The sequence below is a fragment of the Cinclus cinclus genome, chromosome 26 (genome assembly GCF_963662255.1).
Source record: "Cinclus cinclus chromosome 26, bCinCin1.1, whole genome shotgun sequence".
Taxonomy (NCBI): Eukaryota; Metazoa; Chordata; class Aves; order Passeriformes; family Cinclidae; genus Cinclus; species Cinclus cinclus.
Window position 1 is genome coordinate 884,642 of NC_085071.1, and position 18,891 is coordinate 903,532.

The window sequence follows — 18,891 nt, forward strand, 5'->3', positions numbered from 1 at the left end:
GTGGTGGTGGTGTTGCTGCTGCTGTTGCTATTAACAGCACTCATCTACGTACGTGTAATGTGTTCCATATCGGGGGCCCCGGACGTGCCCGATCCCCTGGCAGCCTGGAGTAGGACACGCCTGTCCCACTGCTCCCTCTGGGTCTTCAGCACCTGAGAGTAGTAAAAAAAGGAAGATAAACAGGTTTTCATGTGAGGAGCAAACCGCACTTAGGAAATTATTCAATGTAACAACAGCATGTCCTGTATTTACCTAGAGGGACTTGCAGAGCGTGTCCAGTTTTGTCACACCAGCCCACAGGATGGATGTCAGGGCTGTCTGCATCCACCCAGAAATCATAGTGATGGTCCCAGCCATCAAAATGTATCTGAAAGAAGCAGAAGTCTTAGGAAAGACGCAGTTCAGGGCATGACTCAGCTTTTTATGCTAAGTTCCCCCTTTGTTTCCCCTTGCTCAGCTTGGGGCTGATTCATTCGGTTCAATTCAACGACTGAACAGATCAGTCGTTCGGTCAGGCAAAATCATGTTTGTGTTCAGTCTAATTCTTTGTTTTCCTGAATCTGTGTTTTACAGAATAACTGGGTTCTTCTGGTGACACAGTCTGTCACCCCCACAGCCCATGGGGTGCTCTAACACACAAAGTCCAAAGCTATGCAAACACAAATGCTTATTTGTTTTGTTTTCTCTGTCCCAAAACAACAACAACAAAAAACCCCAACAAGTTCAGTTCAGCGGGTTTTGCAGTGAACAAGCTGCAATTTTCTGCTAGATGAAGAGACTGGTAGTAGCTCAGATCCAGGTCAGGTTAACAGAGACTGAGGATCGCTGGAGTTTAAAGGCTACTGGGTTGTTCATGCAGCAAAGTTTCAGTGTATGAATTGAGTATCATGCCACTATGGACTGGCAAAGCTTGGCTTTTGTGCACAGCAATGAGACTCGGAATCAACCAGATAATGGGGAGTGAACTCCACTCCTGCCCATGGAATTATCCTTTGAGAAGGAGACCTGTGGCCACGGAGCCCCCATCAGTGCAGCCTCCAATTCAGCTGGCTCATAATTAGTTCCTCAGAAGCCAATGCAGCACAATAGATTATTTGGGCAATATACTTCCACGAAAAGACTAGGTTAAAATGCATTTATATGACAAATTTGTACTGGAGGATGATGCTGCTTCCCACATGTACCAGAGTTTAAGTTGCATTGGGTTTTCCTTTCCTGGTAGGAAAAAAACCCAGTCAGGCAGCTTCCCCAGCAGTACACTCATGCTTCCATCAGTCACAGAGATCACATGGAAAATGCCAAGAGATTGGACATCACACTGTCAAGTGTTAGTTCAAAACAGCTGCATTAGAACAGCAACTAACACCAGGTCAATTCCATCAGATTTCAGCAAAACAAAGCAACAGGAACTGTCTCCAGTTGGGCAGGCCCGGAGGCCACAGCAGCTGCCAGGCTGCTGTTTGCTGCTCCTCCTTCCCAAGGGGTGTTTTCACTGCACTGCCCATCCCGGGGCTCTCAGCACAGGCTCTGCACCTGGGAGCAAGGTCGTACCTTAACACGGTGGTTGTCTTTGTCAACGATTGTTGCCACTCTTATCAAGATGGGATTTCGTCTGTCCACAGCCTCTAACTTCGTATTAACCTGGAATCCATGAGGAGGACGCTGGAAGAGAGGATTGTAAGCAGAATGCTAAGAATTCTTGGACTTCAGAGCTGGTACCTGCTCTGAATGAAATGTACTCCAGTTTCCATCCACTCCTAGGAGCCTTTGGAGCTTTGGGTTATCTCACCTGGCAGATTGTTCAAAGACTAAAATCAGAGTTCCCAAGAGGACTGAGTGTTTGTTAGCAGCCCCATACTGCTGGAGAGGTACCCTGAGGTGGCTCAGCACACAGCAGCTGTCCCAGCCAGGACAAGAGACCCTCCCCACACGGACAAAAGGCCAGGGACCACCACAAGCAGCTCCACTGACACGGACTCCCCAGACTGACAGCACACCTCCCACACAGCAGGGACATGGTCTTCTCTAGAAGAGGAGACTGAGAGGGGAGAAATCTCAACAGTACATATGAGTAACTCCAGGGCAGGTGTCAGAGGATGGTGCCAAACTCTCCAGCAGGTCCCAGTGACAGGAAAAGGAGCAATGGCCCTGAACTAAACCACAGAGGTTCCTCCTCAACATGAGGAAGAGCTTTCTATGGAGGGTGGCAGAGCACTGAACAGCTGCCCAGAGAGGGTGTGGAGTCTCCTTCTCTGGTGACATTCCAAGCCCACCTGGATGTAAAATTCCAAACCCACCTGTGTCACCTACTCCAGGTGACTCTGCCTTGGCAGGGGGTTGGAATGGATGATCTTCAGCCTCTCTTCCAACCTAACTATTCTGTGATGTCACACCAGCAAGGACAGTGGCCAGTTCCTCACTTTTCACATCTGAACATGCCATTGGGTGAAGCCTCACTTCAGTACCCTACATCCTCCCTGGCATCAGCTACAGCTCCTGGCTACCACAGTTACCCTCATTACACAGATTATTCCTGATGCCTGCACTGCTCGTGAACAACTGCTGGGAGCTGCTGTGCTGAGACTCACAGCAGCTCTGGCCTGAAGCCTCCCCCTGCAGAGACTCATCCTTTTCCTCAAATCCTGAAGTCGTTGGGAAAACTCCAGCATGTCCTTTGACCTGATGTGTGCCCTTGGCAGCACCCTGTGTAACCTCTAAGCAACAAACAGCTTTTACCACTTTTTCCATTTATCTCATTGCAAATTCCTCCTCTGACCTCCTCAGCAGGGGGTTATGGATGCTCACTCAAAACATGTCCCTCTTCACTTCTGCACACAGAGGTCAGGATTTTAGCAAGAAATGATAAATTGTCTATTTGAACATGACAAAAAGGTTAATGAAATTATTAAAAAATCACTCTTCCCTCCCAGTCTTCCTTACCATTTTTACTGCCAGTGGCTGGGGGCAGGAAGGAGATGCACTCCTGAGCTAAGGGGTTTAACTCCACACCTGAAGTTCCTCTTTGGTCATTTCACCTGGACACAGACATCTATCAATGGGCTGTCAGACACTGGACACACCACAAAACAGACAATCTAAGATGCTGTTATTTTCAAGAACATCTTATTAACAAGCCAACATTGTCTTTCCTCCCTGAAGAAGGAGATGAGTGCTCAAGGTCCAAATCCTGCCCAGAAGAGGAGCCAGGCTCTTTACTTAAGCCTTGCTGAAGAGTTGCTGCCCTTTTGGCAACAGCTTATGAATGCTTTGGAATTGCCAGTCCAAGAGGATGGGCATATACAATATGCATAACAATGCTTACACTGGAGCTGTCTCCTGAGTTTTTGGGTGGAGAGGGCTGAAATCCAAACCAAAGACCTGCTATTTGTACTGGTGACCTGTGTCTCCACACTACATAAGACAGCTCTTTAAAATTGTTAAAAGCTGATTCAGTGAGAAATGCCTGTTCTGGCTCTCAATCCGCATTTTTATGTACTGATTTCCTGTAATTGCTAGCTGGAATAATAATAATAATTTTTAAAAAATCAATAGCTTTGCCATTTATTTGCACTTCAGTCCAACCAAGCCAGAAAAATAACGAGGTTTGATCTTGAAAGAGTTCTATTAACTGCTGATATATCAAATACCTTTTCTTTTCTGTCTCATTTTTGAAACGTAAGTTTTTGATGCTAATTTGCACTCTGGAGTTTCATGAGAGCCAGAATTGGTCCTTCAACTCTTCTCTCAAAGCCTGCTACCTGAAAGAGCAGAGCAATGGCTGCAGAAATGTCTGGAAAACAGGAAAGGAGACATCCTCAGCCCATTTTCCCCTTGGAGTTCAGACGAGAAGGACGATCGCCACCTGTGCCCCATCCCTGCCATCCCAGCACCGGGAGCCATCCTCACTGCTGTTTTTTCTCACTTTAACCTACCACCATTCAGCACCCTGCTGAGCACCGGGATGACACCGTGAGCGGAGGGCTCTCTCTCCATCTCTCTCTCCCCCTGGGACAGCTCTGCCATCACCCCCAGCCCTCCTGCGGCTCTGCGGGACCTGCCCGCCCCCAGCGCTGGGAACTGCAGCTCAGGGAAAAGGTGCCTGCAGCCAGAAAACACTGGGACTGAGTTACTGTTCTGTTTGTGGGTAGTTTCATAGCTGTTGTTGTTCTTGTTTGTCTTGTTAGATATACTAGTAAAGAACTGTTATTCCTACCCCCATATCTTTGCCTGAGAGCTCCCTTAATTTCAAAATCATAATAATCTGTAGGAAGGAAGGATCACATTTTTTCAGTCCAAAGGGAGGCTTCTGCTTTCCTTAGCAAAGGCCTGTCTTTCAAACCAGGACAGATTTTGGCGCCCAACCTGGGGCTCAAACCCACGACCCTGAGATTAAGAGTCTCATGCTCTGACTGAGCTAGCCGGCCAGACATGGTGGAACTCCAGTACGAGCTGGAGTCCAAGGCAGCAAAGTGGTACGCCACCACTGACATTGCCAATGCATTTTTCTCCATTCCTCTGGCAGCAGAGTGCAGGCCTCAGTTTGCTTTCAACTGGAGGGGCGTGCAGTACACCTGGAACCGACTGCCCCAGGGGTGGAAACACAGCCCCACCATCTGCCATGGACTGATCCAGGCTGCACTGGAAAAGGGTGAAGCTCCAGAACATCTGCAGTACATTGATGACATCATTGTGTGGGGGAACACGGCAATGGAAGTATCTGAGAAAGGAGAGAAGATCATCCAGATTCTGCTGGGAGCTGAATCGGCATCAAGAGGAGCAAAGTCAAAGGTCCTGCCCGAGAGATCCAGTTCCTGGGAGTAAAGTGGCAAGATGGGCGGCACCAAATCCCCACTGAGGTCATCAATAAGATCACCACGATGTCTCCACCAACCAACAAGAAGGAAACACAAGCTTTCCTAGGTGCCATAGGCTTTTGGAGAATGCACATTCCTGAGTACAGCCAGATCGTGAGCCCTCTCTACCTGGTCACCCGGAAGAAGAACGAATTCCACTGGGGCCCTGAGCAGCAGCAAGCCTTTGCCCAGATCAAGCAGGAGATCGCTCATGCTGTAGCCCTCGGCCCAGTCAGGATGGGACCAGAGGTGAAGAATGTGCTCTACTCTGCAGCCGGGAACAAGGGCTTGTCCTGGAGCCTTTGGCAGAAGGTACCTGGTGAGACCCGAGGCCGACCTCTGGGATTCTGGAGCCGAAGTTACAGAGGATCTGAAGCCAACTACACCCCAACAGAGAAGGAGATCTTGGCTGCTTCTGAAGGAGTTCAAGCTGCCTCAGAGGTGACTGGCACAGAAGCACAGCTCCTCCTGGCACCCCGACTACCAGTGCTGGGGTGGATGTTTAAAGGGAAGGTCCCCTCTACCCACCACGCCACTGATGCCACATGGAGCAAATGGATTGCCCTCATCACACAGCGCACCTGTATCGGAAACCCAAATCGCGCTGGGATATTGGAAATAATTACAAACTGGCCAGAAGGTGAAAATTTTGGTCTTGCCGATGAAGAGGAGCAAGAACAAGTGACCCGGGCTGATGAAGCCCCGCCATACAACCAACTGCCAGCAGATGAAACTCGCTACGCTCTTTTCACTGACGGTTCCTGTCGCATCGTGGGGATGAACTGGAAGTGGAAAGCAGCCGTATGGAGCCCCACACGACAGGTTGCACAAGCTACTGAAGGAGAAGGTGGATCAAGTCAACTTGCTGAACTCAAAGCCATTCAGCTGGCCCTGGACATTGATGAAAGAGAGAAGTGGCCAAAGCTTTACCTTTACACTGATTCATGGATGGTAGCCAATGCTCTGTGGGGTTGGCTGGAAAGATGGAAAAAAGCTAACTGGCAGCGTAGGGGAAAACCAATCTGGGCTGCTGATGAGTGGAAAGACATTGCCAGTCGGGCAGAGAAGCTACCCGTAAAGGTCCGTCATGTAGATGCCCATGTCCCCAAGAGTCGGGCTAATGAGGAGCACCAACACAATGAGCAAGTAGATCAGGCTGCAAGGATAGAGGTGTCACAGATAGACTTAGACTGGCAACACAAGGGAGAGTTGTTCCTGGCTCGATGGGCCCACGATGCCTCAGGTCATCAAGGCAGAGATGCTACCTATAAGTGGGCACAAGACCGAGGGGTGGATCTCACCATGGACAGCATTTCCCAGGTTATCCATGACTGTGAGACGTGTGCTGCCATCAAGCAAGCCAAGCGAGTGAAGCCCCTCTGGTATGGGGGGCGGTGGTCCAAATATAAGTATGGGGAGGCCTGGCAGATTGACTACATCACACTGCCTCAGACACGCCAAGGCAAGCGCTACGTGCTGACCATGGTGGAAGCCACCACTGGATGGTTGGAGACCTACCCTGTGCCTCATGCCACTGCCCGCAACACCATCCTGGGCCTGGAAAAGCAAGTCCTTTGGAGACATGGTACCCCTGAGAGAATTGAGTCAGACAATGGGACTCATTTCAAGAACAGCCTCATAAACACCTGGGCCAGAGAAGACGCCATCGAGTGGGTGTACCACATTCCTTATCACGCACCAGCGGCTGGGAAAGTGGAACGGTGCAATGGACTGCTTAAAACCACCTTGAAGGCACTGGGTGGGGGGACTTTCAAGAACTGGGAGATTAATCTACCAAAGGCCACATGGTTAGTGAACACCTGAGGTTCCACTAATCGAGCAGGCCCTGCCCAGTCTGAGCCCTTGAGAACACCAGATAGGGACAAGGTTCCAGTGGTGCATATGAGAGGTATGCTAGGAAAAACTGTTTGAGTGAACTCCGTATCCAGCAAAGACAATCCAATTCGGGGGGTGGTTTTTGCTCAAGGGCCAGGGTGTACCTGGTGGATCATGCAAAGGGATGGAAAGACCCGATGCATACCCCAAGGAAACCTTGTTTTAGGGTGAACCACCTATGATACTGTGCCTGTATCTGTAACTGTATGGATGTCTATAATTTGAAGATTTTAATTTGATGTAGCATGATGGTATGGGAAAATTCAGGGTGGATAATGTTGGGGGTTGGTTCTCTCCCTTTTCCCTCTGTGGAATTTTCCCCATTGTCATGCTAAGATACCTGTTGACTGGGCCCTGGTCACAAGGGGGAGGGGAGAGAGAAGGGAAACCCCGTGCCAGATTCAAACAACCAGAAGAGGAAGCGGAAGGCTGGGCCTCGGCCCATTTCCCCCTTGGAGTTGGGACAAGAAGGACAATCGTCGCCTCTGCCCCATCCCCGCTATCCCAGCGTCGGGAACCATCCTCACTGCTGTCGGACCCTGCCCGGCTGTCTTCTCGCTGTGAGCTACCACCATCCAGCACTCTACTGAGCACCGGGACCGACACCGTGAGCGGAGAGCTCTCTCTCCATCTCTCTCTCCCCCTGGGACAGCACTGCCATCACCCCCAGCCCTCCTGCGGCTCTGCGGGACCCGCCCGCCCCCAGCACCGGGAACTGCAGCTCAGGGAAAAGGTGCCTGCAGCCAAAAAACACTGGGACTGAGTTACTGTTCTGTTTGTGGGTAATTTCATAGCTGTTGTTGTTCTTGTTTGTCTTGTTAGATATACTAGTAAAGAACTGTTATTCCTACCCCCATATCTTTGCCTGAGAGCTCCCTTAATTTCAAAATCATAATAATCTGTAGGAAGGAAGGATCACATTTTTTCAGTCCAAAGGGAGGCTTCTGCTTTCCTTAGCAAACACCTGTCTTTCAAACCAAGACAGGAGGACACTTCACTTTGGAAGAATCCAAAGAAGGGAGCTCTCAATACTGAACAAGCTCCCTGTCCTGAGCAAAGCCCTCTAATGTTCAGATGACACTTCTCATCACACTTTAGACCCTGAAAATCTGAGGGAAGAAGCCACAATTACAGATCCTACAGAGGACTTGGGCTGGGAGTTTTAAGTTCACATTGCCCAGCTCTATTGGGATTTTAGGAGTGTGGTTTGGAAAAGCCTAGTCCACCCTTGGGGGCAATAACTCTGTCCCACTGACAGGCTCCACTCCTCATACTGCCGCTGGCTCCAAGGTGTTTCCCAGCTACGGGAAACCTCAGTCCCAGGGATGTTCTGGAGCTCCACTGTCTGCAGATAACTCCACTTAAAGCCATACAGTTCTCTGAAGAGGCAAAAACCTCTTCCACCTCCCTGACACCACCTTGCAGTCTGCACCAACCTCACTAGGACACCTGCTGAGATCTGGCAATTATCAAACCTGTCTCGCTAGATTTTTGTCTCTCTTATCTGAGGCCTCCCTGATTGCTTTTCCTCCTCAGTCCCAAAGACCTTTCCACAAAAATATTCAGGAGGGCAGCAGGTATTAACCTGCAACTCTCACTTCAGAAAAAGGAACCAGGACACGTGTCACAATGGCAAAGAACAGTTTTCAAACATATTGCAAAGTTTAGCAAGGTAAGCCAGCAGTGTGGAAGGAAAAAAATCAAATTAAAATACAGATATTTTAAAGGTATTTTGTTTGCTTCTGCTCACAGTGAGATTCCAGATAAACACAATGAGCTGCAATGAAAGAAACAAAAGCTCATGATGCCAAGGTTGAGAGAAGCACCTTCACACTGAGTCTGCAGGATGGTCTTAGTGCACCCAGGGGTTTGGAAGAGATGCTCTTTCACATGTTAATACACTTATTTCTGTGGAGGGCACAGCTGGCTCCTCCCTAGAAGGACTAAGAACTACATCAGCGCACGTAAAGCCTTGATATGAACTTCTCTACCCTAGTTCCAGCCTCTGGAGTATGGATTTGAACAACTGCAAGGTGAATTTTAGAAAGGTTTTTAAAACTTCATGTAGAGGGGACACCAGGTAACTGCACTCCTTCTCCTCTCTGTGAGGCAGTTCCCACATACCTCTGGAAGCCACAGTTACCTGCGTGGACTGCCCTTAAGTCTGCTAATGGAGCCACTGAAGATACTTAGTCAAAAATCCTTTCCAAGCCAGCTTTCCACAGTATTTAAAAAAAAAAATCTTGTATTTTGCTGTGTGTTTTTGTTTCAGCAGAACTGAGACAATCTTAAACTCAAAGTAAACCACCCTCCTGGCACAGACAAGGTGAACCACACTCAAATAAAGCCTCTAGCAAAAAAAAAAAAAAATGCGGATAACAGCACCTGAGCAAGAACAATCAAAGAAATTCACCCACCAGTTTAAATGCTCTTGCTGGGGCTGCTTGCGAATTAGTTTCTTCCAAGTATTTCTCCCATGAGAAGGCTTGGGAATCCCTGTGTCCTGAAAAAACAAGAGAATTAACATTCCTTTAAGAAAACCCCCACATTTATGTTACAAACAGCAAAAAGGCAGCTCTGTGACACTGTAATTAGCACTGACAATGGATGGTGCTGGAAAATGGCCTGTTTGCTCCTAGCCACCACCTCCAGAACCCAGAGAAGCTCTGCCAGTTCCCCAGTTTTACACTGGGCTTGAACCCTGGTGAGTTCAATTCTGCACAGCTTAATCAATTCTTATTCTCTAGAGAAAACTCCAATTATGAGCTAGTCAGAGGATTCTGTGATGTGCAATGGCATCACTAAATTAATGTCCTGTCTTATTAACTACTCTACGTCTGTGTACCTGTAAGACTGTAGAACCTTCTCTCCTCTCCTGCTGCCCACTCACCCAGGCTGAGTAAACTCAGCAGCCTGGAGAGAAAAGGCTCCATGGGTGTGCTGCTCTAAGAACAGTGGGATGTCTCTCCCTGACAATTACATTTAAGAAACTGCTCTATTTTTTTCTATTTCAGTAATTTTTACTCCCAGGATGGGTTCCTTTTGGCAGGAGGGTGCAGTGACAAATTAAGAGCACAGTCTGCAAACTGCTGCATTTAAGTCCCTCAGCAGAGACCAGAACTGGCTGCAGGATTTTTTGGGGGCACAAGAAAACCTAATATTAGCAGAGAACTGCAGAGCCCAGCCCTGCTGAACCTTCCAGGAGCAGGGACAGATGTGGTGCTGCTAAGAGGGAATGTTCACAACCCCTTCTACATCTACAGTGAAGACACTGAGGCCAATTTCACCCCTGCAGAGGGATCGGGCAGTGCTTCCTGCTCCACTGAACCTGGAACATGGCAAATACAGGAATTCTTGCTCCAGGGCTGTCAGTCTGATAAATGTCAAGCTTAATTTTTTTATGTTTGCTATTTTTAATGTGAATGAGCACTTCCAAGGCCTGAAAACAACACTGGTTTCCTTGCATGTTCTGTCCTCTCTTATTTGCCAACATTCTCTTAATTTACCAAATTCCAGTACATCAGAAAGAGATGTGGATTCAGTTACTCCTTCATTTCCAGAAATTCCATCTAGGAAATCATTAGAGCATGGTGCTAGCAATGTCAAGGCTGTAGTTCAATCGCTGTATGGGCCACTCACTTAAGGGTTGGAGTTAATGATTCTTGTGGGTCCTTCCAACCCAGAGTATTCTGTGATTTCCAGAAATTCCATCTAGGAAATCATGGTACAGATCCCTTTTTCTCCCAGCTCACCTTGCAGGAAATGCTGGAAGTCCTTCTCACTTTTTCCCTTCTAAAATCAAATTAAATCATAAATTACCAAAGCTTGTTCCATTTCTTCAAAGAACTATGAAACAACATAAATTGCAGTGGCAAAAAGTAGGAACAATAATATTACTCAAGTCAGTAAAGAGTTCTGAAGCACACCTGTAACTTGCAAACATCTAATTATATGGAAGATACAGTTTACAGGTTTTTTTGGCTGAGGCAGGAAGTAAGTCTCACTTGCAACCTACCAGGTGGTGTTGTCAGTAGGGTTCCAGTTTCCTGGCAGTAGCCGACAGGACGGATATATGGGCTGCTTGTTTCACACCTGAATCAAAGAGGGAAAGTTGGCACCAGTCAGATGGAAAGCAAGAAGAAAGGCAGGATTTCAAATGCTGTCTGATAGGCCTTTGCTGGGTGAGCAGATGCTTTCAGTGTGTGTGATCATGGTGTAGAAGACATGCACTGCCTCCTTAAAATGTGTAACACTGGGCTTTCAGGGCATTCAAGCTGTCCGAAAAGAAAGGGAAATACAAAGTAAATCTTTCAATGGTTTTGTTGGAAGGGATCTTAAAGCCCATCCTGTTCCACTCCACTCCCTGCCACAGGCAGGGACACCTTCCACTGTTCCAGGCTTCTCCAACGTCTGTCCAGACTGGCCTTGGACATGGCCAGGGATCTAGGGACAGCCACAGCTTCCCTGGGCACCCTGTGCCAGGGCCTGCCCACCCTGCCAGGGAACAATTCCTTCCCAATATCCCATCTAGCCCTGCCCTCTGGCAGTGGGCAGCCATTTCCCTTGTCCTGTCCCACCATGCTTTGTCCAAAGGCCATCTCCATCTCTCCTGAAGCCCTTCCAGGTACCACAAGGAGTTTTCTTACCTCCAATGCTTCCCAGACAGCTCAGGCCACCCCCACAGGTTCTCCACTGAGCTGCCTGGCACACAAATGGAAAGGGAACTACTGGGAAACCAGCTCTTTGTGAAAGCCCCAAGTAACTATTCAGAAGCCTGACAACTGATATAAGATCCCAACTTTAGAATCTGCATTTAAAGCACAGCCAGTCTACCAGCAGACATGTATCAGAAATAGAATCTTTTACCAGTAGTCGTAGCTCTCGTCCCAGTTATCGAAATGGATCAGCAGCCGGTTTTCCACCATGTCTGTGATGGTGGCAACACAAACCAGTGACGGGTTCTTCTTGTCCACTGCCTCCAGTTTCATTCCCACACGAAATCCAGAAGGTGTGACAGGCTGAGGAACAGGACACCATGAAAGGGAAATCAGCCACATTCTTGGTCAAGCCGCTGAAATCCCCCTTATAAACTCCTTTGACCCCAAAACCCACAAACCAAAACACACTACAGTGACTATCAAGAGGTTTGCAGACAGGATTTCCATGAGTTCTGGCAATGACTGTTCTTATTACTAAAAACTAGCTAATGTGGCACAAAAAACAGCATTTCCAGGTACACCGACCACTGCAGACTCCCAGGCTGAGACATCCCCCTATGGTTTGCTGAGGATAATGGGCATTGCACATAGTGTCTTTTTCTGGTGGAAAAGTTAGGAGAGTCTTCAAGGAGAAGGAGTGACTGAATGGGAAGCAGGGCAGAGCTGGGCCCTGATCCTACTGGAGTCAGTGACTGTCCATGTGCAGCTTCCAATCCACCAGCCCATGGGCTTTGTGTCACCCCAGTAACATGAAATGAGACGGAGGATTTCATGGGAACTGAGGTTAACAACCACTGAGAAAGCACCAGTAGGGAAGGATGACAAATGCTCAAGATCCACAGCCCCATAATGAATTCCACAGCACACACAAGCATGCTGCTGGAAACCAGGAATTATTTTGGAAATTACTAAATTAGAGGAAAGTGACACGAATATCTCGACTGTAGGGGCACAGTAAAACAGACTGTTGTAATATATTTAATAAATGGTTCAGTAAATCTTTTTTTCCAGCATTAAGGAGGAAGGTTAATACAAATGCTTTCTCTGGAAAGTCAGTCACTGGGGGAAGGAAGAAAAATTGTACTAGATTTCCTTCTTAAAAATAAAACACAGCAGGAAGTAGTTAGCATCTGATTGTACTGTGGCTGTACCTCTGACATGAGCATATTAAAACCACATAAATATTCTGGTCAAAACTCACTTAGCACCAGACCTACTGAAACTCCTTCTATTCCATATCACCACTTACACTGCTGAGGGTCTTAAAAAGGCTTTTTGGAGCTGCTTGAGCTTTGCAGTTCTTCAGATAGGAAGTCCAATTAAATTCTCCCTCCTTGAAACCTAGGAAGAGAGAAAAAAAGATTGTTTTACATGGCCCTGGTACATTCTGGTGAATTTTTCAGAAATGGAAATTACCTGGAAAGAATATGAACTTTGTATGATAACTGATATGATCTTCCAGGGGCTGTGCATTTCAGCTAAACTAGCTCTCTCTTTTTCACCATAATGGCCAATCATTAATCTCAACCTTCAAATGTTTCTAGGAAACTGAATGCAGGAAAGAACTGAATGCAGGAAAGAATCAAGTTCTGAAGCAGAGAGAGACATCCAATCCAGAGTTTCTACTGTAACTAAGAACGTCAGTCTTTGGGAATATCACAGAGAAGATATTTTGCTCTTTTGTGAGTCACTGTGTTAGTTAAACCGCTTCCCTTTAGCCCCTCAGATTGAGTTCCACAATGAAATCACACTAAAAATGAAATATGCAGAGCAAGGACATCTAGATCTTAGTAAGAATTTATGGTTTCTTGTAGACCACTCTATTTTCTGTCATACCTTTAGGAGGAAGCAGCTTATGGCTTGTTTTCTCACACCAGCCCACAGGATGGATGTCTGAGGAATCAGCATTAGCCCAGAAGTCATAGCACTCTGGGTAACCATCGAAGTGCAGTCGCATCCTGTACCCCTGGACCTACAGTGAGAGAAGCTCTGATTATCACCAAGGATAAAAGGAGAAAGAAAATCACTAAAAAAATACCCCCTCATATTTGCACTTACAGAGAAAGTAACTTAGGATCTCATTTATTTCTCAGAAACTCTAGTTGAATTTTAACTCACTTGTTCTCCCAGTTTCCACACTCCTCTTTTCCCACTTCAAACAGCTGGTCAGTGGAACCTCCCTGAGCTCCTGTTCCATGCACACATTCTTGGGCTACAAAAGCAGACCCAGAACTTTTATGTCTATACCAGATCAATCCAGATTTCACACAGCTGAAGCTGCATAAAAGCATTCTGATTTTTTTATTATTTACTAAGTCTTAGGGCCTCATGGCATTGTTCTTTATCATACTTGTTCGCTACAGACAATTAATAGGTACGCTCTTCTTAGTTACAAGTGCAAGAATCTGCCAGGAGGATTTCAGGCAAAGATCCTTAATCACGTAACACCGTTCCTTCAATGTCACCCTGAACTCCTACCATTAATTAACTAACTAAAGTACTATCATTCATGTTTCTACATTTTATTGAAAAAAAATCTAGATGTACATGGGACTTTTGGAATCAAAGACAAGAAAAGCAACTACCTCAGCCACTGTGAGAACACAGAATCGAGAGGGGTGTTCAGGATCCACCCCTTCCAATTTCATTCCAACTTTAAATCCATTTCGGCCTTGTGGAAATGACTGATACTGTGGGGGGCGAAGAAACATTTTTTTTTAATTCCTAAAGACAAAATCTATTGCAGAGCAATCATAACATACTTAAGGCTTCAAGTTTTTGTATTTCAGGCCTCAAATGTTCACCTCAGAGAAGAAAATCCCACCCCAAGTGTTTGCGGCTCCAACAGACTGGTGCAAGCTCAGGGATCAGCAATGGCACCATCACCGTATTTCACATTTACTCATTATTCTAATTAATCTCTCAAAAAACACTGAACTGTTGCAATTAGCTACAAACACATCTTTGAGCAGATGCAGAAGTGAGCTCCTCTTAAACACAAAAGAATCCCCTTCCCAGCTCAATGCAGAATCAAAGAGCTGGGAAAGCTACAATCATTTTGTGTCAGTCCAGACTCTCCCCAAAGGTAACTTGTCATCTTCAAATGGTGAAAGGGACAAGGCAGGCTTGATCTGCAGCCCAGTTTTACAGTTATTCCAGAAAGCATCTGTGGTTTTCATTTATCTGCAGTCTTAATCCAAGGGTAACAGTTGAAATACAGGAAAAGTTTAAAAGCACCCTGAACTGGGATTGCAAATGACCCAGTGCAGGATGGGACAGGACTAGATTCTGTTAAGCTCCCTCTGGAAGGACCGACAGCCCTGGGCTCTGAAGAGCTCACTGGGAGCTGCACATTTAACTGGGGTGCAGAGGCAACTTCACCACGGCTGAGCTCAGCCTCTGGCTCCTCCATGGGACTGCCCCAGCGCCCGACCTCCCTCCCGGCACCCCGAGGGAACCCACAGCACCCCTGAGCCAGCAGTGGGCCAGGCTGGGAGGGCTCTGTACAACCACACGGGGCATGTGACACACACCAGCCTGTCCCTCTCCCGCTGTCCTTGGAAGCTGCCTAACAGCCCACAGGGCCAGGGCCAGAGCAGAGCAGATCCAAACAGCTGCTGCTCATCTGGGAGATTCAACCAGCATTTTTTACACTCTTGGTTGGGATGAGACTCCCAGGGCAAATGCCTGCTTCCCTGGACAGAAAACATTTACTGCCTGCTTGTAACAAAACAACTCAGAAATACAAGTGCTGGCTTAAGGGTGGTTTCCAGTCCCACCTCCACCGAGCCGGTAATCCTGTGACTGCCAGTAATCCTGTGATGTTGCCCAAGAAAAACAGCCAGAGAGTGAAAAAAAGCTGCCAACCTCTCTGAACAGCTTTTGGGGAGCAGCTGGCATCTGTTCCTCTTCCAAGTAGGAAGACCAGTTCCATGCCTTCTTCTTTTCAGGAAGCACTAATTAATCAAAAACAACAAGAAAATGAACATTTCTCTCTGATGCCTCCTGCTCTGCTTCTCCTCCTCTCTTCTCTTGTCCTTCTCCGCCCACGTTTGCTGTGGCACCCCAGAAGAGGCAGTGTTACTAAATTTTGAGGAAAGGTAAGAATTCCAGCAAAAGGAAAACTGTGCTCATTCCTCAAGAAATGAACATTTATTGTACCACAAGTCAAATGAACTCTAGCACATGTACTGCTGGCAAGCTGCCCACAGAAAGGTGCAATGAAAACTCTGGACAAAACAGAATAATTTAAAATTGTGGGAATTAATTCCTCCTCCTGACATTTCACAGAGGAATAAGGGGTTAAATATAAACTAACAGGCAGCACAGAGAAGCATATAAGTGCAGCTAAAATAAATTAAAAATCAAGTGATTTTTTTTCTCAGTTCACAGTATTTCTTTTTATAAATACACACCTATATTTATAACCTCCTAATAACACAATTCATCTACTAGAGAGACAGCTCTAGGATGATGAAAACAACTTGGACTCATTCTGGTAGAACCACAGTCATACACACAGAAAATTACATTCTAAATGTATATTAAAACTCTCCCCCCAGTTACATACGGACAGATTAAAGGTATATAATACATTTAACTCATAGTCTACAATCGATCACATTGTTTACAATTTATTTTTTATTTAGCACTGTAGGCTGTGGCTGAAGCTCTTCAAAGTCAATGGAAAAAAGATTCTTATTGTCTTCAGTGAGCTCTGGATGAAGATGACTCCTTCCAGATCCTTACCCTGTGCCAATCATGCAGGCAGATCCAGGATATTCCTGCTAATACACCTCCAAAGCTGACTGTGGTAAGAGGGTTATGTACTGAATAAGCTGCTCTAAATGTGAATTGAGCTCTCCTGTCCTTTCCTCTTCAGTTTATTATTATTCACTTTATAATAGCTACTAAAAAAATCTATAAACATTTAAAAAAATAGACTATGAGCTTAGCTCACCTTGTTTTATTGGTTTAGTGTTTCTGCGGCTTTTCATATTATTTGATTTATTCTTCTCCTAGACATAGATACGTTAAAAAGAAGTTTAGCAAGATTGGTTTTCCCTCCCTCTGATCATCTCACAATGCAGGTACAACACGGATGTAACAGGTAACTAAAAGGACTATTAGCCAGCATTGCTGTCTCTTGAACAACCCTGGAAGAACATCAGGAGGGAATGTTACATAGATAACACTGATCTTGGTATCCAAATGTGCTTTACATGTTATTTAATATATGCTACTGCATATATTCATATGCAGTTCATATAAATGGGCTGCTAAAGAGCAGCACAGGACCAAAATCTCCATTACAATACAAAGGATTTGCTTTCTGCAATGCAGGATTTACTGCTCACGTCAGCAGCCTTACTGGAACACTCCTTTTTCCTTTCCCTTTCTTACGTCCATCTATGAGAATGGATACAGGGGAAAAAATGAATTTATGAAGCCATGAAGGAAGCAAAAGCTTCAAGTAACTCCTGTCAGATGAGCACCCCAGACAATGTAGTCGCCCCGCATCACACTCCAAGCCTGACTGTCATTCCCATTTCTTCTGTGTGTTTGCGAACTCAGGTTTGATTCCTCCCAGGCTGTCATTTCTCAGAGCAAACCAAAACCAGGCAAAACGTGCCATACAAAGCTGCCTGCCAAACATTCCCCAGAAGGGACAGGGGGGCAGTTTCTAACGAGGACAAGGAGAAGGGGGAAGAAACATCTCACCCACATCCCAGAGAATAGCAGAGCAAGATGATGAGTTAAACTGCTCATGACAGCAGAGGCTGCAGCTTTACTGCCCATAAACATCTACCCCTGTTCCACCATACAGAACCCTGCATTATTTGAATAAACACAAATGGCTCAGAGGCACTGATGGGTGGGAGCAGAACACAGGGGGGCATGAATGGCCCCGGGAGGGAGTTAGGGGCTGCAGGAAATTGAAGGCAAGATCAGCTCAGGACTGAGGTACTGCTGCTTATGCATCAATACAGGCTTCTGGTGGTACAGTGAGAGTACATGCAAGCATGTCATAAAACCCAAACCAACCCTGTGGTTTGACACTGATCTTCAATATCACACAACAGTATTTGAGTGTAGTTATTCTGGAGACAAGTGGTGTTGTACTGTGAACTGACTTTCACTTCCCCTGAGCTATTCATTTCCCCCTGTGACTCCTCATTACAGATACTCCCATCATGGATGTAAATCAGGATGAGATCCAGACCATTCCCTGGGTACAGAACAACCTCCCTCAGCCCAGTTTGCACTGCACAAGGAAGTCTGAGACAACTCCCCTGCTTTTCACAGCTCCCTTTAAAGGAAGTACATGCAGCCTCATTTACCTCATCCTCATACGCATTTTCCTCCTCATCCTCCAAATCCAGAGGCAATCTTCTCTTCCTCCGGAGACGTCTGACAGGTCTGTCAGCCTCAGTCACCTGACAGCCACTGCTGGTAGTAAGATTTCCATTATTTCCCACTGCAATCATCTGGAACGTCTCTGATTAATCATTAAACATCCAAAATTAAAACCAATATAAAATTAGAAGTGCAACATTAGTCCTGCACTGCTCCCAGTGTCTCTGAACCTCTTGGAATGAGGAAGCCTGGGCTGAGGACCTGAAGAAATGAAAGGTGTCTGCAGGATTTCCTGGATGTAGAACTGTAACACTTGGTCTGACAGGTTCATTCTACTCACAGCAACACCATGTACTATTTAAATGTTTTCAAACAAAAAATGGGGGAAATCTGGGATTTCTGTACCTCTCCCTGTGCTGCTGCGAGCCCATTTGAGTACAAATCTTTCCATTCTCAAAGCAATCCATTTGCTCACAGGTTTGGGAATCAGAGAAGGGCACCGCTTGTCTGGGCGCTGCAGAAGAAAAGAAAAAGACAACTATTACATTAAAATGTTAAAACATCTTTCAGGCAATGGGTTCTGTCAAAGTCCTTTACCAACTTGCATTAACTGACACTCAGTATCCCATCATGATGGAAGTAACAATCATCTGTGTGCTGCCACACCACCTCAGCAGAAAAAAACCCCAAAAAAACAACCTTTTATTTGTAACACTTTAATTTTGGAGCACTGGTCATCAGTAGTCCTCTCAGGCACATCTTGTTTGACTTGACGACCTTAAAGGTCTTTTCTAACCTCAATGACTCTGTGATACTATCTGTGAGGGAGTGCTGCTGAAACAGTGATTTAATCAAAGGTAACTGGTGATTTACAAATAAGTGATTCGAGTGCTGGCCCTGAGGAACAGTGAGCCACGTTGCAGCAGCTTGTGGAGAACTGTCACCCGTGGGATGGAGTCACTTTGAGAAGTTCATGAAAAGCTGTCTCCCACAAGAGGAATTCCCTTCTGGAGCAGGGAAGGATCTGACCCGTCTCCCCAAGCAGTGACAGAAATAACCTGTGATGA

The 18,891-nt window shown here is 46.3% G+C and overlaps 1 protein-coding gene across 1 annotated transcript in view; it reads right to left on the reverse strand.

Moving 5' to 3' along the window:
- The window catches only part of LOC134053807 (lethal(3)malignant brain tumor-like protein 3), a 33,516-nt gene extending 14,980 nt beyond the window's left edge, over positions 1-18,536 (reverse strand). Inside the window, exons 1-13 of the mRNA XM_062509037.1 lie at positions 18,230-18,536; positions 17,809-17,914; positions 16,428-16,485; positions 15,335-15,423; positions 14,053-14,157; positions 13,304-13,439; positions 12,717-12,808; positions 11,616-11,767; positions 10,765-10,841; positions 9,167-9,252; positions 1,552-1,662; positions 253-367; positions 53-152 (exon numbers count right to left, since the gene is read on the reverse strand). Of these exons, the coding sequence (XP_062365021.1) occupies positions 53-152; positions 253-367; positions 1,552-1,662; positions 9,167-9,252; positions 10,765-10,841; positions 11,616-11,767; positions 12,717-12,808; positions 13,304-13,439; positions 14,053-14,157; positions 15,335-15,423; positions 16,428-16,485; positions 17,809-17,914; positions 18,230-18,291 (1,289 nt within the window). The 5' untranslated portion in view covers positions 18,292-18,536. The remainder of the gene's footprint in view (positions 1-52; positions 153-252; positions 368-1,551; positions 1,663-9,166; positions 9,253-10,764; positions 10,842-11,615; positions 11,768-12,716; positions 12,809-13,303; positions 13,440-14,052; positions 14,158-15,334; positions 15,424-16,427; positions 16,486-17,808; positions 17,915-18,229) is intronic.
- Positions 18,537-18,891: the final 355 nt, after the last annotated feature.